Source organism: Protomyctophum parallelum (genome assembly GCF_964188405.1).
Source record: "Protomyctophum parallelum genome assembly, chromosome: 3".
Classification (NCBI taxonomy): domain Eukaryota; kingdom Metazoa; phylum Chordata; class Actinopteri; order Myctophiformes; family Myctophidae; genus Protomyctophum; species Protomyctophum parallelum.
Window position 1 is genome coordinate 26,248,048 of NC_139698.1, and position 17,172 is coordinate 26,265,219.

The 17,172-nt window shown below is 41.5% G+C and overlaps 1 protein-coding gene across 2 annotated transcripts; it reads left to right on the forward strand.

Annotated features, from left to right (window-relative positions):
* The first annotated feature begins 1,785 nt into the window (after positions 1-1,785).
* m6pr (mannose-6-phosphate receptor (cation dependent)) lies at positions 1,786-12,393 on the forward strand. Of its 2 annotated transcripts, none has more exons than XM_083761862.1 (7): positions 1,786-2,103; positions 5,481-5,656; positions 6,953-7,122; positions 7,734-7,843; positions 8,213-8,343; positions 8,787-8,913; positions 9,980-12,393. In XM_083761862.1, the coding sequence occupies exons 2-7, from the start codon at positions 5,505-5,507 to the stop codon at positions 10,100-10,102; spliced, it is 813 nt and encodes a 270-aa protein (XP_083617988.1). In that variant the 5' UTR covers positions 1,786-2,103; positions 5,481-5,504; the 3' UTR covers positions 10,103-12,393. The 2 variants fall into 2 exon arrangements, with proteins under 2 accessions (XP_083617988.1, XP_083617989.1); XM_083761863.1 differs by having other exon boundaries at positions 5,484-5,656.
* The last annotated feature ends 4,779 nt before the right edge of the window (positions 12,394-17,172 follow it).

A 17,172-nucleotide genomic window follows, 5' to 3' on the forward strand; every position in this document is an offset into this window, starting at 1 on the left:
CTGATTAAGATGTACTAATTGAAATGTTAGTCTGAGGCTGAAGAATAAATAACTGCTCCAGACCAGTACATTCATTGTCTTCTTTTTGTTACAGTACATGTCCTGATCCCGAAACGCACCTTTTGGCCTGCCTGTTAATGTTATGGCTGGGCTGGGCACGAAGATAATCCTTTGTATTCACATAAATGAAGATCTTTATAAACAAAATATTATTGTAGAGTTATAAGCTGCAATTACATAAATAACAGATAAGTAAAACCATCTAAATACAAAATGACCCCAGAATATGTTGCTTTCCGGTCAGCCATAGCCATCTCTTTTTTGATCTGACTAAACACAATAGATTTGAAGTTTTGAAGAAAAAAACTAAATACAAAAAATTACATTTCAGGGACGTGCATGAATCCAGTTGTAGGGATTCAAACTTAATGTGCCATGATATCAGCATTATTCACTGTTTAAAAAAATATATAATCTAAAGCGGAATTGCATATAGGCCTACTGTAGTCAGGGGTACTGGTCTTCATGAAATAACATAATGCAATTTGTCATATTAATTAAGTTGTGCCCCAAACCGCCCATTATTAAGTTACTCAGTTACTCTGCCTACTCTTTCTCCTTAGTAGTAATAGTCGGCTCAAGGGTGGGTGTGGGTAGGGTGGGTTACTGGGTTTTTTAATTTGCATGTTTTAAGTCTATACTAAAAACCTGTGTCCACGAATCCAAAACAAGTTTTGTCACACACACTGCACTTCAAGATAATTGAAATATCAAGATTAAATACTTTTCTCATTTTATTTTCCAGCACTTTGAAATATCACTGTGTCTCTCAGGGTCCAGGGGCCAACTGCCCTCTCTGAATTGAATGCTTTAGTTTAAACTGTGAACAAATTATGCACTGATGAGTTCCACTTCCAAATGATACCTCAAGAAGACGGTGCAGACAAGCGGTCTGAAAACACTTAAGTTCTGGTCGTATATCTCTTCTTCAGACAGACTCCACTTCTCCAGTCATTCCTCATTTTTGACACAACGGCTGTGAAGCATGTGTGAAAAGTTAAATGTGAAATGTAGTCCCATACCCTGGAAGGACAGGACCATTGATCTGTGATTGGCTGGTGTAGGGTTGTCCTGTAATAAAATAATAATAATAATAATTATTATTATTATTATTATTATTATTACGCAACAACACAACAACAATCTCATAATAATAACAAGAATAATTATAATTATCTGCAACATTTGCCTATTTTGATCAAATTAACTTGATTGATTGATTGATTGATTGAATACTTTATTTACAGTTTGCAGGGGGAAAAAGAACAGGAAAGTAGTAAAGTACAGTTCAATTAAGGCCTTAATTTTTTCGTGTCGTGTTTATGAACATCAGTAGGGTCGGGTGGACCCAAGCTGCATGTTCCCTGGCAACGCAATTCCACTGACAATGTCATTGCCATGGGTAACAGATCAAACACGTACTACACACACAGCACTTTAACAATATTAGATTACTGTGGACAGAAACAGATGTCACGTTTGTTTGTTTAGAGATAATAACACATTTGGATGTTGAGTTGGTAATTAGTAAATTATTATTTTTAATCAAAATAGCATGGCAATTGAAATATGTATTATGTGTTGTAGGCTAAGGGCAGCCAGGCTCATATTAAAACAACTGTGGCCCGTCCCCCCGGGCTATGGGATACATCCATAGGATCCATCCGTTTGGACGCCAGTCACGTGGGTTGGTGTGTGTTTAGTTTCACTTCCGCATTGAGTAACTGCCCTCCTAGCTGCAGCTGCTAACACACTGGATAACAGGATAACAGTTTTTTCATAATTGAGCGCAGCAGCCCACATTTATTGGATATTTCACCAGAAATCGCTGCACTGTTGTATGTACATTATTACGGTAGGAGTCGCACTGGCCCTGTTCGTTGTCGCTAGCATTGCTCTCACTCTCACTGGACTACAGCTAAAGTCAGCAGACAAGATAAGCTAACAGTTGTCAGGTGGTCCATCATTATCATCATCGAACTTCGTCCTGAATGCTGTTCTGTTATCTAAATAACATCCCTTCTTGTGTCTGGACTCTTGAAGGTAGGGCCAATGTGACGTTATTCAAACTTTCGACCTATAAAAAGCCTTTTAATTTATACTTTAACATTGTTTTAACCTCTTTCCAACCTTTCAAACATTAAAAAAAGTTCATATGATGATTTATTTTTCTAAAATAGTAGATTCGCAAGCTCACTAGTCTTCCCGCTGCTACCACTTGTGAGCTTGTAGATCTTTTTTTAACCGCGCGACACCACTGTACCTCGATCGTATAAGCGGAGCTTGTAGTTCTTTTCGCGCATAATAATATTTATTATCTTATAGTCTATCGTCTAATTGTTTGCATATTTTCATTGTGTGAGGCGTTTTGGATATACTGTAGTGGAGATCTTCTTCTCTGTGGCACACCGAATACAGCTTGTGGTTTTGCATGATGCTACTTCCAACTTCCTGCTTTAGTCTCGATTGTGTGCATGACTTATTTTCATTGAGCCATTATACATTTATTTTTATCATTACCTAAAATCAATACGTTTTTAATGATTGTTTTCCCTTTGCACACACACACACACACACACACACACACACACACACACACACACACACACACACACACACACACACACTTGGATGAAGACTATCATAGATGTATTTTATCGATTTTTAGTCTGACAGTGACTTTTACTTTCGTATATGCAAATGTGATTCTCTTTCCGCCTTAGAAAAAAGTTATTATACAGTCTGAAAAGATGGTTAGGTTATATTTGTATTAGAGGAGATAAGATGGAAGAGACCGGAAACTGAGGGCAGAGAGAGGAGACATGATTATGTGTATCCAGTCAAACACGGTTATCAAAAGGTGCACAGCACACTGGTCCTTGTGAGGTGCCAGTCAACAATAAACACTTGTAATAAACTGCTTTCTACCCCGAAGGCAGCTTTTCTGTCTGAAATGTTGGTCTTGTCTCCGTGTCCACAATACAAATTTGGCATTGGCACTGCTACGAACTATAATTACAACTATCCAGTCAGCCATCATTACAGCACACAGTTTTCAAGAATTTGCATCTGCATTTGCATCAAAAGTGAACTTAACAAAACTAAGTGGTTACACCTTTTCACTATATTTGAGATTTTATTAATTGTTTCGAATTTGGACATTTTTTGATTTTCGCCTATACTGTCATGCCCAAAATCAGGACACCAGGGTTGAAGTGGTTAACCATCACCTCACCTATAAATAAAGTCTGGAGCTATCTCGTTAACAAGCTAAAAGCAATTTGTTTTGATAGCACATCAGTGAGCTGGATGCAATCCTACCTGGAGGGGAGAGAGCAGATGGTGGAGGTGACCGGAACACTGTCCCCCTCCCAGTGAGCTGTGGTGTTCCACAAGGACCATACTAGGGACTTTACTGTTCCTAATATATGTAAACGATATGACATCAGCATGTGACTGCAACTTGTTCCTGTTCGCAGATGACTCAGCACTGCTGGTCTCGGACAGGAACAAACTGCAGGTTGAAAAGGCCCTCAGCTCTGAACTCGTTAGAATCTGCACCTGGCTCGCTGACAACAAACTATCTTTACACCTGGGGAAAAACGGAATCCATTCTCTTTGGATCAAATCGTAATCTCAGCAAGGCAGATGGCTTCTTGGTTAGAGTGGGTGACAATATTATCACACGAAAAGATGAAATTACCTACCTAGGTTCCATCCTGGAGGCAAATTTTTCCGGTGATAAAATGGCCACCAACGTATTAAAAAAAGTCAACCGTAGAACAAGATTCCTATACAGGATCTCCTCACTGGTCGACAAAAACACCTTGAATACCCTAACAGGAGCTCTCGTACTAGCCCTGAAACATGACGTAACTGCACCCTGTTTTTTGCGCTCGCTACATTTACAACTTTTACGTATATATAAACATTCGGAATTCAAATATAAAGTACTCACAATTTGTCCCACGGGTGTTAGTTAGTTGCTGCTCCAGCGATTAGAATTGCTGCATCCCGCGTTTAATAAAAAGCATTTTTATCCGAGCGCCCCGGCTACTTTTTTCAAACGGGGTTCGTTTGGGAAATCCACAGTTGCACACCGGGAGCGCACTCGCCTATTAGTCTGTATTGGCAGGGCGGTCAGCGTACCTATATCGAACACACCGAGTGCCACCCTCCTCCCGACCGATAGGGGCGCGTAGTTGAAAGCCAATGGCAAAATAACAGCTCGGATAAAAATGCTTTTTATTAAACAACGCGGGATGCAGCAATTCTAATCGCTGGAGCAGCAACTAACACCCACCCGTGGGACAAATTGTGAGTACTTTATATTTGAATTCCGAATGTTTATATATACGTAAAAGTTGTAAATGTAGCGAGCGCAAAAAACAGGGTGCAGTTAAGCCTTGACTCACGTATGAATACGAGAGTCAAGAACCAGGGCTACCCTCGTACAAGGTTTCTTCAACTATGCATGCACCTCTTGGTACCACAGCACCTCAAAGGCCCTTAAAACAAGGTTCCAGACTTCCCAAAACAAACTGGTCAGGCTACTACCTGGCCTCACTCCCCGAACCCACCTCACCCCTGCCCACTTTGACAGGCTGGAATGGCTTAGGGTTGACAACAGAGTACAGCATCTTGCAATGGGTCTGGTCCACAAGATTCGATACACCAAGATACTTGTCTAAATACTTCCTTAATGTCAACGAAGTCCACACCCACAACACCAGAGGGAGCTCAACAAACCATGTGCAACCCAGATTTGGCACAAACAACTTAAACAAGGGACTAAATTCATTGGCTCCACCGCCAGTGCCACCAAAATGTGGAATGCCCTACCAACGGGTCATTAAGACATGCAAATCCCTTCACTCCTTCAAAACTTCTCTCAAAGGGCACCTACGGATGGCTGCAATTCAAAACTGGGCCCTGTAAAATCTGAATCCCCCACCCACCCCTTTCCCTCCTCACTGTATATGTTTTCTTTCCCTTTTTACCTCCTTTATGATGATTATTTTCTGTGTTTTGGATAATGGAAGTGTATATTTGTATGTCTCTAAATGTTATGATGAATTGAACACCGGACCGGACCCTCTTGTAAATTGTAAACAAGTGTAATGCTTTATTGGGTCGTCCACTCACAGCTAACAGTTTTTTGTATTGAGTTGTGCTTGAAATGTACTGTAATTCTGCAAACTGTTAATACATTATTACTTCAATCAATCAATTTGCTGTTGTCCCTGTGACCGACTCCGAATAAGCGGTTTAAGATGGATGGATGGACATAAAATGCAATAAATGGGGATAGTTGTAAATGTGTCTGATGACTGTACTGTATTATAAATAACTGAAAGTCTCCTACTGTAGTGTACACATGTTTTTTTTTATGTGTTCCTCATTTTACTAACATTCTTTAGCAGGTATCATACAGACCCAGCAGAATGGCTTCACTGCTACTGATCCTGGCAGTTCACGTGGTGCTGTTGAGCTGTGGAGGACATGCCACCGACGTCACCAGCAACTGCAAACTGTCTGTTGAAACTCCGTCAGAACGCAAAGTCCTCAGTCGGCTGGAGCCACTTACCAATCGGAAGTAAGAACCTGATTCGCTGTTCTGGCCTGTTTGATATCCAGGAACTTAACCACTTAAAGGAGAATTCCATACTAGAAGGCTTTCTTATGTTTATTTGTAGAGGCCCAGGTGTTATTTTGTGAGAGGATATATACAAAAGAAAAATGATTTTTGAGCAATGGAAATAAGCGAATTAGCACAACACCCCATAGCCCCATTCAATTCAATGCAATTCATTGAGGGCTTACAGTAGGGGAAATAGCCAATAATGCGGTTTTGCACAAAATAACACCTGACCTCTTTGGTGGGAACGTAACGACTACAAATAAAGGTAAGAAAGCCTTCTAGTATGGAATTCTCCTTTAAGCCCCTATATCACCCAGGCATGCTTCTATCACTTACGCAACATCTCTAAAATAAAATCTATTCTCACTCCCACTGATCTAGAAAAAATCATGCACGCATTTGTTTCATCCCGCCTTGACTATTGTAACGGACTTTATACCACTCTATCCAGCTCCTCATTATCCAAACTTCAACTTGTACAGAACACAGCAGCCAGAATTCTCACCAACACCAACCGTCGAGCACACATCACCCCGGTCTTAGCCACACTCCACTGGCTGCCCATCAAGGCTAGAATTGATTTTAAAATCCTTTTAACTACCTTTAAAGCCATACATGGACTGGCCCCACCATACATCTGTGATCTTCTGCCCCCCAAGGTAAATGTGAGATCCCTGCGATCCTCTGGCAAAGGCCTACTCATGGTTCCGGGGACAAAACGAAAGACAATGGGTGACCGTGCCTTTGCAGTAATTGCACCTACCCTATGGAACGCCCTGCCTTGCACTTTAAAAAACGCTGAGTCTGTAAATATTTTTAAGAGTTTGTTGAAAACGTTTTTATTTCAAAAACATTTTCCTGATTTTACTTGATTGTGTTCTTATTTGCTTGTTGTACTGTCCTGTTTTAATTTTTGATTGCTTTTATTGTGTTCATTGTACAGCACTTTGTAACTTTGTTAAGAAAGGTGCTTTATAAATAAAATGTACTTACTTACTATATACTTCTATTACTTCACACAACGAATAGCAAATTATGCCTTTTATTGATAGATTTACAGTAGGTTGACATGAAACGAGAGAGAGAGAGAGATGGAGGGGGGGTGACATGTAGCAAAAGTCGCCGGGATCGGCAGTCGAACCTGCGACACACAGTCAGGCTGGATTTTCGGCCTAGGTGCACAGGCGGCTATGCCAGCCTGGCGATATGGATTTTTAACCTATTAAACAGCCCTGGTTTTCTTGTTGACAGCTTCACCGTAGAAAAGACGGATGCTTCCAAAGAGAGCTACACCTACACACTGCAGATATGTGGTGATGCAGGCGGCGTCCAGGGAGCTGGGGTTATTCAGGTGGACAACAAAGCAAAGGGGAAGACAACCATAGTTGGCTTGTATAACTCAACACAGGCCATTGGCGGAAGTAAGTATTTACCTTTTGCCAAATGATCAAATTCTGATTTACGGCATTGTCATTTGAAGTTCCTTTATGTTTTATAACGTTCTCTGACCTCAAGGGCAGTCCAGGTGCAACTCCTTGCAACAACCTCCTTGTGGTCTGACTAGGCCAGACCGCACCAATGCAACTAGTCGCAACTCCTTGCAACAAAACTGTTTTAAAGCCAGTCCACACCGATGCAACTGCCATTGGGGATAATGCCTCCAAGTAGTAGGTGCATGTTGCAAGGAGTTACAGTGGTGTGGACTGGCCTTAAAACGGTTTTGTTGCGACTAGTTGCATTGGTGTGGACTGTGGAGTGGACTGGCCTTTTAAATGTAAAACATCTTATAGAGCCCTAAAATATCTACATCTGGTTCAGTTCATTGAGCAGTTAAACTATCTTGAAACAGCTTCAAAGTTGTTTTTCCATCCGCTGAATAACACAGAGTACAGTAAGCTCAAGGCATGCCATTGCATTCCATCCCTTTCTCAGGAGAAAACCTCCAGAGTGGAGCAGCCGTTTCATTTTCAAACCGAATTCAGCTTGTTCCTCCTTTTGGCCATTATCTCTGACACTCTGCTGCCCCCTGCAGGTGACTGGGTGATGCTGATCTACAAAAACGGTGAGAAATACGGTGAACACTGTAACAAAGAGCTGAGGAAAGCCATTATTATGATCTCTTGCGACAGGAATGCAAACCCGGTAAGACATTTGGCAGGTTTGACCCACTAAGATTTATGTGTGTGATGAGGAAGACACATTGAGCTTCTCTCGCTTCTTTTTCTTGAAACTATCCTCTTTAAACGCTATGACTGGATGTTACTTGCATGTCATTTCTCCCTCACCCCACCTCTCCATACCCATCTCCATTGATGCTTTCCATTTTGTGTTTATCTTAAAACAAAATCAAGTTTGTTAGTATCCTATTCCTCTCCACTCCATTCCCTCTCTCACTAGCGCTAATTTGTCCTCTTTGTACCCCCACCCCTCCTCCTACCATCCTTTTATGTCTCTGAAACCTTTCTGTCCATCTCTCGTTCTCTCTCTTGCTCTCTCTCTCTCTTTCCCCAGGGACCGTTGGAGGTCGTACTAGAGGACAGGGATAGGCAACAGGACTGTTTCTACCTGTTTGAGGTGGACTCGAGCGCTGTATGTCCAGCTGTGGAGTCACATCTCGGCGCCGGTTCAATTCTACTCATAATGTGCGTAATGTCTCTCAGTTAAAACAATATCCAAGCAGCCCCTCTCTACACACACTTTTGTTTGAATAGACCCCCCAGAAGGCAATCGCAGAAATTGCTGCTGATTTCAAGGCACGGTGCCAAAAACAAGCAGCATGACGGAGAACTGTTGTAGATATCGTCGTGGTCCGGACACAAACGGTTTTAATGTCCGGAATATAACTATCAAGCTATCAAAGATTGTTCTCCCCAGAATCAGGATTGTTCACTACAGAGGTCTACAGTGTACACCATCATGCCTTTCTTCCAGAACACTAATTTAGGCCTTAAACATTTTACTCCTTGTCTTTTCTTGTCTGCATTTTTCTAGAATGACCTTTGCACTTGGCTCTGGATGGGAGTGTTGGCTATATGTCTAAAACATAATATGCAAATGATAACTCGACATGATTTGTATCTTTCAGCGGAATCTGTGTCATTGCTGTGTATCTCATCGGAGGATTCCTCTACCAGCGGTTGGTGGTCGGAGCCAAAGGGATGGAGCAGTTCCCAAACTACACCTTCTGGGCGGAGGTCGGCAACCTGTCAGCGGTGAGGCTTTAGCCTGATTTAAACCTAGGTTTGCGCCATGTCATGTGCCGAAAATAGCAGATAAATGTATTATTAGATTGCGGTAGTGAGAGAGAGGAAACATGATGAGGGACAAAGAGTGACACGCAGCAAGGGTCTTTGGCTCTGGAATTGAACATGCAACTCTCTGTCATAGAGCCTATGGCCCTCATTTATCAATGGAGCGTAAATTCTGCCTTAACTTAGAGCGTGGGTTTTGGTGTGACGGGTGAAACCGAGCGTCATTTAAATAACGCACCCTTAAAATATTCGTGAAACGCCCCGATTCTGCGACATGAATAACCGGAATACCACCAAACAACGTATAGAAAGCATAGTTGTATAATATGACGGAAAGTCTTTATAGAAAGAGTTTCCCCCGACCCCCGCTCGCCTCCCTGCCTGATTCTTTTGGGTGTAAATCGCGTTGATATTTGATGGCCTATATGTGGTATGTGCCTTAACCGCTAGGCCAGCAGTGCACAGAGAGAGAGAGAGCTTTTAATAGTAAAAAGAGAAAAAGTACATGATCCGTGATAAACTGCTACGTACACCAGCTTTTACAATCTACACCTCGGGATGTAGATTCCCAAGTGCATGGCTCCACTTGGATGGATTTAGCACCGTATATAAATATGATGCTGTCAAACATGTTGCTGTTGTAGGATATTTTTAACCCACTCAATCTGGGGAAAGCATCCGTGTCATTTTAGGTTTTAGTGTTGGCTATTCAAAAATAGAAGATCTACAAGCTTGCAGCATCTTCAGAAAAATCTTGAAAGATAAAGTTTGATAACTACTGATTTAGAAACCATTTGTAGAATTTCCCTCAGCTCTTAATTTGCCAGCACTTCTCATAATAACTTACACCGGTTCAGCTGGTTCACATAAAATCAAACCGGTTTAACCTCATGCACTGACCGGGTAAACCAGAAATCCACCCAACTCTACCAAAAGTCTGACAAAATACAGTATTTGTAGTGTAACAGACTAATCCATTCGACTTTTCATTCCTAAAGTAACATTGTCCTCCCTGGTTGTCGCACAGGATGGGTGTGACTTTGTGTGCCGGTCGCGGAGTCGAGAGGAAGCACCGGCCTACAGGAGTGCACCTACAGAGCCCCTGGACGAGGGGCCAGAGGAGAGGGATGACCACCTACTACCCATGTGATCTGGGTGCCCCCCCCCCCCTCCCTCCAGAAGTGGGGGAGAGAGAGAGAGAGTTTTGCACTGTGTGACGCTGTTTTCAGCCCAAGTCCCAGATTCGATGAAGTTGCCACTAGACACCGGCCTACGGTCAGTTCTTCCCTACTGGTTTAGGTCTGGACCTGTCGACACATGCATGGCCTAGACCGGTGCCTAAAGGCAACTTCTGTGCTGAATTGTTACTGCCCAGGACATGTTGATGAATTCTCTGACCCCACCTCCCTCCACCCGTCCATCACTTAAACCGTAATTCAGTGATATAATTCCATGGCGATGGATTCGTCCTAAATTACAAAGTGAACACACACACAAGTGACATTTCTGGCACAAAAGAGAGACGTAGTGATGGACACCACCTTACAGTACAGTACACTTACAGTAGACATTTTGAAACACCGGTACTTCCGTTGAATCATATTGTGTAATACGGATGTCATTCCAGTTTGACTTAATTTAACGAAAGTGTGCATTAACTAAGCAATTGCAATGTGCAATGTGCAACACTCAACCTTTTACAGTGGCCATATTTATATGTATTGGCCTGTAGAAAAGTACTGTAAGTGAACAATAATACTTCTAAAGTACTATGTCATGAAAAGCCATTGAATTTTGTTTATCGTGCTTCACTCTGAGTCTACAATACTTGGCTTAATGCAGAGATCAGTGCATTGATATGAGGTCATTTTGTAAAGGTTGTACTTTTATTGTGACTGTAATTTCAGCCTTACTACAATAGTGGCATACCATAACATAATTATTTTAACCATAGTTGGTTAATTACCTTTATCAGAAACGTACATGCATACAACATTTTCAAGAAGGGTTGGGGTTCAAACATGTCCACTACCTAGCAGGACAATGTGTCTTAAGAAGTTGAAGTAGTTACCGGTAGTCGTTTTCCTCTCTTTTATGTCACTCATGTGATGTATGCTTAATGCACAGTGACACGTTCATACATAGTCTGTGCATCTGTTCAGGTGATCTCAATGAATGCTGCGTACGTATATACTCCGTGTCTTGTATGTAGTTGTATTTTAGTAAACGGAATACACAAACGTTACCAAATCACAGACACTCATAACTATCTATCCGTAAAAGAGTTATACTTAGTTGCGCGTGGGTGTCGTGCCACGGAAATGGCAGATCTCCAAGCTCACAATGTGTTGCGGTGCAATGCGTTGAGCTTGTACATGTGCTGTTTCTTTTTTCTTTTTTTCTTTTTATAAATCGGGCTATTATAATAAAAAACATGGGTAAAACCCTGATCTGTATCTGTCCTTAACACTGATATATTACTGACCCAGATAACGGGTGCACTGCTAGGTGTGCGTGCGCGCACACACGCACACCATGCTTAGCGTAGGATAGGGTACGATTTGGACTGAGCTCTGACCAAAAGTAGGTGACAATCTTATCTGCTACTTGTTGAGGATTGTAGAGAGTTGTGGGAAGTAGTTTGTTTTCCATATGCCTCTTAAATTGACCCTTGCCTTGGTTGGGCTGCACGATTGGCCAGATTTACAATAAAGGTGGCCATTTTGCTATTAGGTCATACTTGGGGGAAACTCCATCTTGGCTAATGTGTGAATCTGGTGATCAATTGAATTAATGTTAATCCTGGTTATATTTGATCACAATACATTTTCACAAGTGCATATGAATTCATTTGAGCACAAAGGTTTTTAGTACACTCTTTGTGCATTATATAAACATTGATGGTTAAATTACAGTGGGCATTCTAAATTAATTGACATGTTGCCAAAATGCATTGAGGAAACTAAAGTAATTTATAAAGATAAATTGTGCAGCCCTAAACCACATGGTAAGAATATGCTTTGATGCTGACCTCAATGTTAAGTTATACGTTATTATTAATGCTGTGATTTCTTAGGAATAAGTAAGCTTTTAGGACAGTAAAATCTGTAACCTTACTAAGATTATATTACAAAATTAATTTTTGGTTTGTTTACTGGCTCTTTATTTGCTTATTTGTGGTATATATTTTAAATGTTGGCATTTCTTATGGTCAGTTCAAATAATATGACAAACTGCACTTGTTACACCCAGATCTTGCTGCTGGTTTTTACAATGTAAAATGGAGTAAGAAAGCAGCTCTCTATAGGTGTGTTTGACCTGACAGCCTGCCTGTGTGAGATGGATTTCTGTTATGATTTTTCTTGTTTGTTTTTGCCATTTGTTGTTTCAAGATAAAGTCAAAGAGATTGTTTTCTGGCTTTTGCATTAAAAAAAATTGAATGAAATTATTGTCGCTATATACAGTAGCCTATAGCTTATTTACTGGTTAAAAAAAATATTTTTGAAGGAGCCATAGATTGATAACTTTATTGATCCTGCAGGCGAAATTCCCAATATACAATATACCGTACTAAGCAGAGCACGAAACACAGTGCGGTGAAACCTTAGATACAAGGATCAAACAACTCTTCCTGTTCCGTTCCTGCTATATAACACTACTGGGCTCCAGGGACCATAAACGTCAACGTGACATGATACTCTGCCCTACAAAGACAAACCGTTCCGGTTTTTGTATGTTCTAAATAGAACCTGGAAGATGATCAGCCTTTATTCTACTTTTTTTGACAACCTTGATATCAGCCGATGTGTTACGATCACTTTCAATCTGGGGTGGGTTCTGATTCATAATTTATCTACAGAACTGGATTTTAAATTACATGTTTTTACATTTTTTAGATTACAATCAGTAAAGTATACACAGAGTTATTATTGAATGCAAGGAGATTAACCTAATAGAATATTTTGAAATGTTTTTAGTTTTTCAGTTGGTGTTAGTTTAGTTTTATGACCTCATAAGCAATTTTATCTTTAGGAATTGAATTTTTGTTTTTAATTAATCTTAGTTTTAGATCTTCAGTTATTAATGAGGAAAGCCTTGATATAGAATCTGAAAAGGGTAGGATCAGAGAGTGCATCAGATATGATGGTAGAAAAACTAAAACAAATGGTTTTACATGCAATTGGCTTTTTGTTTTAGTATTGCATTGTTCATTTTAGTTTTGATTTAGTTTTCGTTCTTTCACCATGTTGTTGAATCCCTTTTAATTTGATAGTTTTCATACTTTAGTTAACTATAATAACCCTAGCATAAACAATGACATGCAACTTGACAGACGCTATTCTCTTTTCTTTCGAAAGATAAGACTGAGGAGAGCCATGTATCGAGCCAGCACTTCATTCTGGCAGAGCATCCTCAACTCCTCGATGTCTTCCTGAACCGTGGCATCAATCTGGATGTAGTTCCAGTGGAAGTCCCTGGGTGGATCTCCTCCCTCGTGGTATTGTCTCACCACCATCACTGCCTTGTCCATCTGAGGATAAACCAGATCATGTCCCTCCTTGCTGACATTGTTCACAATGTACTTGTACGCCTGCACCTGGAAAACGTACCGATGATCTTGGACAATTTTAGCACGGTAACTGTTGGGGACAGTGCCTTTGCACTCAATGACAAGTCTCTCACGTGAACGAGCAGAAGTACCTTTTGTTGCCTTACTCTGGGCTGTCTTGATTTCAGCCAAAAAGTCCACATTCCCACTCAGAAAGCCATACTCCACCTTGTTCCCCCTGCTGTAGGAGAGATTTGGGACTATTTCTAAATCATGGAAGAACTTGAGCATCTCTAACTCTGCCTTTTTGTCTCCACCAGGCCGAAGGCATGTGGGGAGAGTATGTTTTGCACTCCGTCCGTCCGTGTGTCCGTGTGTCCGTCCGTGTGTCCGTCCGTCCGTCCGTCCGTGAGCAGCTAATCTCGGCCACCGTTAACCCGGTCGATGCCAAACTTTGCACACACACTCCCTGGATGCCAACGATGAACCTCTGCCCCAAACTTTCCAGAACGGCCTGTTATAGCGCCACCAGGAGGCCGCTTTGTGCAAAACAAGTTTTTGCACAGTACACCTACAGATTTTGTCCAAACATCACGCAAATTGGTACACAGTCTCTCTACAGCCATTCAACGAAACCAGTCTTTCAGATTTCTCACACTCCATCCTGATTGGTTAAGATTGGCTTCCAAAGTTCACAGGAGTGCTCAGTTTCAAACAAAATGCTGCAAATCATGAACACATCGCGTGATTTCCGTGAAATTGTGCACCCACATTCCCACTAGGCCGAGGACGAAATGCCACATGAACAATTTCAACTCAGCCTCAAGGTGGCGCTATAACTGGCCGAAAAGTGTTTTTACCTCTAACTGCACAAATCTGTGGATAACTTTGTATGCCAACTCCATAGAGGCCAAGGAAAAACCTTTGTCTGGAATTTTTCACATCTGCTCTTTATAGCGCCACCAGGAGGCCCACATATGTAAAACACATTTTCTATTATTACTCCTTCAGATTTTATCCAAATTTCACGCAAATCGGTACACATGATCTCCATAGTCATGTGATCAACACAGGTTTGTTTGATTTCTCATATTCCATCCTGATTGGCCACGATTGGCTCCTACAGTTTTCAGGAGTAGCAAATGGCCACAACTCCTCAACGCAGCGTCCGATTGCGATGAAACTGTGCACGCATATTCCCACTAGGCTGAGGAAGAATCCTGGTGGAGACCTGTGCCGATTGGCACTTTATCTAGTTCCAGTGTGTTTTATCCTCTGGTATTTTTGACTCATCAGTGTATTCCTTAGGCTGTAATGCTCTGTTCCCTTTAGTCAATGTGGGGGAATCCTTTCCCACCTTCATTCTCATCCAGCTCCTGGTCAACCTTGCAGAATATAATTCTGGTGTTGAGATGGCGATATCATCCATGTACTTGTCTCTTAGTCTGAAACAACTTGATTGAGCCTTGTTCTTCTCCCAGTGCTTTCTGCTGGTGTCTTTGCTATCTTTTTCTTTCTTTTCTCTTTTGCCTTTTTCTTTTTCAAAGAAGATTAACTTGGTGATTTGAAGGAACTGTTTTTTCTTCTTCAAACGCAGATAGCGTTTGACATCTCCACAGGGAAGACGGGGAATAGGTTTGAAGCATAAATCAAAGCTCTCCAACTTTTGGAGGATCTCCTTGGCATCCTGGATGCTGCTCTCAACCATGGCGAGGTCCACCACTGCTTGGGTAAGCACGCCCTCTGGGAGTTTGATTTTCATACATCTCAAGAGTTGGAGGTAATCATACTGGGTCAGCGGAGCAGCAGTATCCTCTTTTACACCTCGCTTCCCGATCTCCACTTCTTTGCTTTCACTACTATCGCTATAACTTTCCTTTTCATCCTCATTTGAGTCACTTAGATTTATTTCTTCCTTAACAGCTTTGCCACTTGTATCTCTGTGTTCAGTGTCAACTGCTTCTGCTTTTTGTTCATATTTGGTATCTTCTTCGTAATCTTGTTTTTCCACGGTTGTGTATTTCTCCCACTTTCCAAGAGAGTCACTCACTCGTATCTTCTCACTTGCCATTGCTCTTGCCATTGTTCAGCCAGAGAGATTCTTATTCCATTCCATGCAGATGCCTATAAAATTCGGTTTTAGCTGAGAGTGAGAGAGAGTTCTCTCTGGTTATTAGAAGGCAAAAGCTTATTAGAAGACAAAGCTTAATGTAAGTCGCTCTGGATTAAGAGCGTCTGCTAAATGCCTAAATTGTAAATTGTAAATTGCAAAACACTTTGCCTTGTGATGACGATGATATTGTCTGCTGCTGGCTGTGTATTGTATCACTGACGCAACCACCCAGTTGTGCAATACCATGTCACAGAGGAGTGGATTTGTCTGAGAATGTATTAGTGGTGCAACCACTCCAAGGAACAGCTTTGTCCCTATGGGACTATGTGACTATGTCACTATGTTACTATGTTTTTACTTCCAGGGCTCCTCTGCAAAAGACAGCAGTGATGTGCTGGTCTCAGTAGTCAGTAGGACCCCCCTGCCTAAGTATGTGAGTGGTGAGTGCAGGCCTTTCTGGGCAGTTACACACATGGACAAACAGTTCCACATCCTGTCAGCAATTTGGCCAGTAGAACCTGGCCCAATGTCACCAACTCGCCATAGGGTTTTCGAAGCCTGAAGTGGCCCGGCTCACCAATCGGTAGACTAGTGCCCCTCGAAATCAGCTGTCCTTCTGGCTCTCAGAAGCTGACGAGCCAGATGAGGGAAGAGTTGTCATACAAGTACCAGAAAGGTCCACACGCACATTAGACATACTCTTCATGAACCTTCCTCTAACACTAACGGGTCGTATTAACGTTATTAAAATGTCCATCCTGCCTAAATTTTTGTACTTATTTCAAACTATTCCGTTATATCTACCCAAATCTTTTTTTCAATCGCTAAACAAACTGATTACAACATTCATTTGGGCAGGGAAGCATCCCAGAATCAGTAAAAATGCACTACAGGAAAGCAAGGCAGAAGGAGGAAACTAAAAGGAATCACTAGTTTCCAAGATCTTTATCATGACAATATATTTTCTAGCTTTGCACTTTTATCAAATAAATACAACCTTCCAAGTACACACCTGTTTCGCTACTTTCAGGTGCGACACTATATCTCCACACAATTTCCCTCTTTCCCATCATTACCAACTTTTCAACCATGGGAAAAAATACTAAAACTTAACCCCAATCAGAACTCACTCATCTCTAATATTTACACTAGCATTACATCCCTCAACAGTAATACAAATACAATTAAGAACAGAGCCGCCTGGGAGAATGAAATTAACACAACCTTCTCGGACAATTGGTGGGGTAAGGCAATTGAAAGGGTTAATTCTTCCACTTCGTGTGCACGATTGAGTCTTATACAGTTTAAAGTCCTCCACAGGATCCATTACTCCAAAGCCCGACTAGCAGAGATATATCCTAATGTGAACAACAGATGTGACCGATGTAACCACGCCCCTGCTGATCTTAGTCATATGTTCTTTTTTTGCCCTAAACTATATATATTTTGGGTCTCTTTCTTTAAAATCCTATCAGATGTCCTGGCACTGGACATCCAACCATGCCCTCGCATAGCCATCTTTGGGGTCCCCAGTGACACACTAATCCTTCAATCCAC

Bases quoted from the DNA above. Each gene is read 5' to 3' on its own strand.
- m6pr (XM_083761862.1), top strand. From the start codon at position 5,505: ATGGCTTCACTGCTACTGATCCTGGCAGTTCACGTGGTGCTGTTGAGC. The intron at 7,123-7,733 runs GTAAGTATTTAC...TGCCCCCTGCAG, and splicing joins AACACAGGCCATTGGCGGAA to GTGACTGGGTGATGCTGATC. The intron at 8,914-9,979 runs GTGAGGCTTTAG...GTTGTCGCACAG, and splicing joins AGGTCGGCAACCTGTCAGCG to GATGGGTGTGACTTTGTGTG.